The 6,575-nt window shown below is 41.6% G+C and overlaps 1 protein-coding gene across 1 annotated transcript in view; it reads right to left on the bottom strand.

Moving 5' to 3' along the window:
• Positions 1-4,837, bottom strand: part of Ankdd1b (ankyrin repeat and death domain containing 1B) — a 60,229-nt gene extending 55,392 nt beyond the window's left edge. Inside the window, exon 1 of the mRNA XM_031360055.1 lies at positions 4,666-4,837. Coding sequence (XP_031215915.1) covers positions 4,666-4,837 — 172 coding nt within the window. The remainder of the gene's footprint in view (positions 1-4,665) is intronic.
• Between the last annotated feature and the right edge of the window lie 1,738 nt (positions 4,838-6,575).

A 6,575-nucleotide genomic window follows, 5' to 3' on the forward strand; every position in this document is an offset into this window, starting at 1 on the left:
CCCCCCCCCCCCAAAGTCCCACAGTCTGCTGTCAGAATAGCAGGTCAGAGGGCTGCAGCAGACTGACCTCCCAGGGAACAAGATGAGACTGAGAGGAACGTGAATCTTACAAAGACAAAATGTCTATCTGAAAAACTCAGATTCAGTGCCAGACCTGTGGGAACAAAACCTTGAAATGAGCTCGCCAGATAAAGGCCAAGAGGCATGAACACATTTTATTTTCATTTATAAGAGAGGACGTAAAATTGGATTCACATCTACTGTGAACATGACATCACACACATTCTCTCTTCTCTCTTCTCTCCCTCTCTCACACACACACATACACACACACACACACACACACACACACACACACACACACACACACGCAAATATGGTAGACTTTATTAACTAGTATAGACAAGCTTTAAAGGAGGTAGAGGGATCTCAAGAGACAATCCCAGGCATGGGGAATGAAATAAAAATTGAGGTTAGGAATTAACAGCAGGCACTTGACAAAATATTTTGAACTGAATGAAAAGGAAAAGGGTGGGACTGGAAAGAGTGCTCAGCAGTGACTGGGCCCTGATTGTTCTTGTAGAGGACCTGAGTTTGGTTCCTCTTAGGAGAAGAGAATGGACTCCACAAAGCTGTTCTCTTAGCTCAACATGCACACTGTAGCTTGCATGTGCCACCATCACATCATACATTCAACACATACACACACATGCACACACATGCACACACGCATATACATACCTACACACTAAATAAAATACATTTATAAAAGAAATGAAAATAAAGAACAAACAACTTTCTTCCCCCTTCCCAAAAGAAAACAATGCCTCCCTTGGTTAACTGCAAATAGAAGAGAGTTTCCTCATTTTGAAAGGGCATCCACAACAAACTGACAGCCAACATCCTACTTAGTCATTAAAATCTGCACTTCTTTTGTTCCTAAGATCAAGAATAAAAAGAAATTTCCACTCTTATCTCCTCATTTACATGTTGTGCTGAAAGTTATAGTTGGTACAGTAAATGAAAAGGCATACAGGTAGAAAGAGCAACGGTCTGGTCTGGCTTCAGACCACTTGGTTATTTACATATAAAATCTCAAGCAATGTACAACACAGCTCTAGAACCAGCAAGTAGGTTTAGTAAGTTTTCTGAATACAAGATCAGCACATAACTATCATTCATATTTCTACATATTGGCAAATGAAAACTAAAATTTATAAAGCACTGTTTATGACTGATCAGAATCCCAAATACTCACATATAAAGGCAACAAAACATATACAGTTTCTCTGTACCAAAAAAAAATATTGGGGTGGAGAGCTGACTCAGAGTTTAAGAGCACTTGCTGTTCTTGCAGAGGACCTGGGTTAGAACCACAGCATTTACATGGCAGCTTGCAACCATGTAACTTCAGCCCCATTAGATCCCAAGCCCTCTTCTGACCTTCAAGCACAGGAAGCACAAACAATGGTGCACATACATACATTCAGGCAAAACACTCAACTGCATAAAATAATAAACTAAATAAAAACAACAACAACAAAAGACGGCTGTTGAAAGGTCTCAAAGACTAAATCATGAGAAAATATAGTAAGTCCCCGGGTTGGAAGAGTGAAGATATAAAAAGCTGTTGAGGGCTGGAGAGATGGCTCAGTGGTTAAGAGCACCAACTGCTCTACTGAAGGTCGTGAGTTCAAATCCCAGCAACCACATGGTGGCTCACAGCCATCTGAAATGAGACCTGATGCCCTCTTCTGGGATATCTGAAGATAGCTACAGTGTACTTACATATAATAAATAAATAAATCTTTAAAAAAAATAAAAAGCTATTGACTGTTCCAAAAATTGTCTATTGATTTAATGCAATTTCAATGAAATGCCACACAAACATATTTGTACCTGTAGTTCCTACTACCCTACTTTAAGCTCTGGGCAGACCATATTCCCAGCCCTGCCTAGGTTCTCTTTGATCCTTGGATAAAAGACACACACACACACACACACACACACACACACACACACACACATTAACTTATTTTTATATGTTTTAGCTCAATGGCTAGACTCTTCTAATCCTCTCTGGGCTATCCTGTCCTCTTCACTCCCAGCTCAACACCTCTAACTCTGTCCTCAGCACAGTTGCTCAGTTACCTTTAGTTCCAGCTCCACCCCTAAATCTCCCCTTAGTTGCCTTTCTACCCAAGGCCCAGTCAGGGGAGCAGCCAATGGCCACTCCACCCTAGATCTCACATGGCTGGTGGCTAGTAGTCACTCTGAAACATGGCAAAACCTTTTTTCCTCTCCTGTGTCTGCTAGCCTGCCCGCGGGAATTTGGAAGTCTATTCCACCCAACTCATTGGCAGCTAGCATCTTTATTGATCAATAAAGAACTAACTGGGGAACAGGACCTTTAGTGTTCTCAAGCAGATTTCCAATCTAAGCATCAGAACTAACCCCCAACACATATTGTAGCTACTAACAAGTTCATTAAAAATACATAAAGGCAAAGACAATTCTGAGAGACCAAATCAATTTTGAAAAAGAGAAGTAATGTTGGAAGAGACACATTATTTTAGTGTATAATAACTGTACAGTAATGTGCAAGAATCGCATTAGTTGGGTGTTTAACATATAGAGGGACATACACACCAACAGAATAAAATATACAGCCTAAAAATAAACCCACACAATATCAGTTATTTTTTTGACAAATGTTTGTAAGTTTTGACAACAGCGTGGATAATTATTTCAACAAATGATATTTAAATATTTGGACATGATATTGAAACCTGATATAAACTTTATATTTATACATATATACTTTATACATGACTTTATATTTTGAGTGGACTGTCTATGTAAATGAAAAGCACAAAACTATAACTTTTAGAAAAGAGTTTAGATGAGAGAATTTTCATAGTCTGTGGTTCAACAAGATTTCTAACACACACAACAACAGTATGATCGCAAATGAAAAAAAGTTCATAAACAGTACTTCATTAAAATGTAAAACTTGCACTTTTATGGAAAGTACCATCAGGGATCAAGACATGCTGCAGAGCAGGTTATGACACTTTTGAATAATATTTCTGACAAATGAAATACACCCAGAATACTTAGCTCTCAAAGTTCAACAACCCGATTTAAATACAGAGAAAAGACTTCAAGAGAACAAGAGGAGCCAAAGTGATAAAACATGTTACCACTACCATGAGGCAAACACAAATTAAGACGGCCAATGTGATACCAATGCACATTGATCTAAATGTCTGAAACTGAGAAAAATACAATACCAAGTTTGTTTCCTAAATGCTTCTTTCTTAAGGGGATTGGGCTTGTTCTAGCTACTGTCCAGTGTTAGCAAATGCCTGAGACAACTGACACAGAATGAGAAAAGACTCAGACTTTTTACTTAGGCTCAGACTTTCAGGGGTCTCATTCCATGGCTACTTGGCCGGGTTTTGGGGGGTGGGAGTGGGATGGCTGGGCTGTGGCTGCACAAGAGAGCACAGTACGTACGTGTGGAGAGCTATTAGAAAGGAATAGTTTCAGTCATGGAATCCTCTTTGAGGATGTCCTTCAGTAATATGAGAACTTCTTCCCACTAACTCCACCTACTAAAAGATTCACTAGTTTTAGCTAGCTTGCAACTTTCAACCTTAGGAGACATTCACCATCCGAAGTCTAACCCTCTCCAGTCTCAGTAACTCTCAGCTTCATTCACCATGCTCCTCCGGAATTGCTGGGCATCCTCCTCATTTTAAACATAGGGACCCCATGTCTGCATCTGCTTGACTCTTGCTTGCCGTGGTTTCTACCAGAACCTCCGACGCCTGGCTGTTTCTTCTCATTTGAGTACCTGCTCAACCGTGCTCTGTAACCTGATCTAAAGTCCTCCTGTGCCCTGGTGCCACCCAGGTCACTTTATTTCCTGGCCTTTCCCTAAAATTGTCACCCCTGTAACTTCCTTGTTTATGATCCATCAGTCTCCTTCACAACAGAAATCGAGCTCCACCGACGCAGGAGCTGCCTTAGCCTCTGCGTCCCCATATCTGAAACATGTCTTGCAAATATTAGGCCCTAGAAAATCATCCTGGAAGTAGCTAACTAACTGCACACTCTATTAAGGAAACGATATACAGTGCCAAGGCTGGGGCTTCAGGAAAGAGCTCATCTACGAGAGCCCATAGTGTGCCGTTAAGAGAGTCTTTTTTTTTTTTTTTTTAACTCCTGAAGACTTCCTCAGTGTAGCCTCGGTTTATGCCATTATTCCCGAGGCATAGCTGATTTATTCCCCCAAGCTTTAGAAACCTAAACGCAACAATATTAAGTGACTTAAAGTCACACAAATAAATCTGTGCACAAACTATGATTTAAGACAAAGGCACAAGGAACTCTTTTCTTATTTGGACAAGGGCTTACTCATTTCTTTAAACAGTCTCCTCCTCTGCTTGGAAAGTGACCCTCCCATCCACAGTATAGGGTGTGGATCAGCACTCAGTGGGGAGAACTTCAAAGCTGAAAACCAGCCAGCAAGGGGGCCAGCGTTGGAGGACATCCCAAGGGTCTCCAGGCACCTATGTCTTTCCAGGCTGCAGTGAGTACTCCTCTAGTTTCTCAGCCTGAGCCCACCCTCTGCCCATCAGACCTCGTTCCAGGACTCACAGCCTTCATGTCCTGCAGCTGCTGCCTCCGGGTCCTGCACCTCGGGCTTCGGCATCCTGGCCAGGCTCCTCCAGGGCCTGATGACTGCATCCTTCAGGTTGGCCTTCTGGCCCCTGGCCGCCTGGAGCATCGGAGCCCTCGTTCTGTGGCCCCAGCCACTCTCAGGGTTCATGGTCACCCTCGTTGTGGAAACCCCTCTAAGGTGCACAACTGGACTGCAAATGCACCCAGCAGGAGCACAGGACTGGGCCTGCTCTCTTTGGAGCCAGTGGCTAGGCACAGGCCCTCGGTTCTCCAGTCCTTCCCTGTCTTGGGCTGGTCTGCAGTGTCCACCTTTAGGTGTGGCATTCCAGGTACTAGGGTTTGGCTCTACACAAAAGGAAACATTTCTAGCATTCTACAAGCCCTCGGAAATGCTCAGTTCATGCTCCATCAGTTCTTTGTACAATTTAAAAATGCCTGGGTTCGATTGATAGTCAATACTCATTACTGGAAATTTGGTATTAAATACTTTCTACCTGGGATTCCAGAATTTCCTCCTTGAAAAAAAAGACTCAATTTTTTCATTTGATAGTCATGAAATTATCAGCTTTCTGGTCTGTTAGAAACTAAAATAATACAGAAACAGGTCCAACAAATCCTGACTCTTCAAATAAACTTCAAATAAAAGAGGTAACATGACTTTTATTTTCAATTATGAATTGGTGAGGTGTTTCATTTTAATAGAAATTATATAATATTAGGGCTGGAAAGATGTCTCAGTGCTTATCAGCACTTACCACTCTTGCAGAGGACTAGAGTTTGGGTTCCAGCCCCAGCTCTGGGTGGCTCACATCCAGCTGTAACCCCAGCTTCAGGGCATCTAAAGCCCTCTTCTGGCCTCGATGGTACACACATATACGTCAACGATGAATTTAAAATATCGATGTACATTTAAAGCTTGCTTGGCTTCCTAATTATTGTCCATCTAATTTTAAGTATTAAATTCAAATTAGTTTCTCTATTTATCAAGGAAAAAAACAGAAAACAACAAAATGTCTCTGGCAGAGCTCCATTTAGAACTTAAAAAAAAAAGGAAAAGAAAAGGTAATAGGCCTAATCTTTATAGTAGGGTATCATGATCAAAACAATAGCAAGTATACTACAATGAATACTAATAAAATATAAGGCAGGATTGACAGGCAAAGTATAATATGTGAGTGGAAAATGGGATTCAAAACTATATAAAATTCCAAATACCAGATGTACAGTAAAAGAGTGTCAGTATATTAACAGTGGCAATCAGACCAACTCCACAGAATTCTGAACCATGTTATCCTAATAAGTTAAGGCACATAGATCGCTTCCAAACTTGCAACTGGGCTCTCTCATTATAAAAGCTCTCAACAAGATAAGCGTTGTGATTTTATGCTCCGTATGAGTGATTCTCAGCCTTCCTAATGCTGCGACCCTTTAACACAGTTGCTCATGTTGGAGTGACCCTTAATCATAAAATTATTTCTTTGGCGCTTCATAACTATAATTTTGCTAGTTACGAATCGTAATTTAAATACCTGATATGCAACCCATAGGTTGAGAACTACTGCTCTATACCCTTCTAGAAGCGTATGGAGGCTAGGCCTCCCCTAGCAAAGGACAAAAGACCCCACCCAAACTCACATGGTGAGCACTTTACAGCTTGATTTAGAGCTTGCACAAGGGGGGGAAGCTATAAAGCATTTAATGTGATGTTTTCTTTTTCAAATTGCAGATGAATTATCTCAGCGTTCTGATGCTCCAGCCACCTGTCAGGGAGTAGGGGTGGGGGTGGGGTGAGGCTCTTCCCCTTCCTGTTGCTCCTTTGGTCTCTCCTGCTGCAGGGCATTCAGTTTCCAGTTCTCTCTCCACAGAGCCCTCTCTTCCCCATCCGC

The sequence above is a fragment of the Mastomys coucha genome, unplaced genomic scaffold, assembly GCF_008632895.1.
Source record: "Mastomys coucha isolate ucsf_1 unplaced genomic scaffold, UCSF_Mcou_1 pScaffold8, whole genome shotgun sequence".
NCBI lineage: Eukaryota > Metazoa > Chordata > Mammalia > Rodentia > Muridae > Mastomys > Mastomys coucha.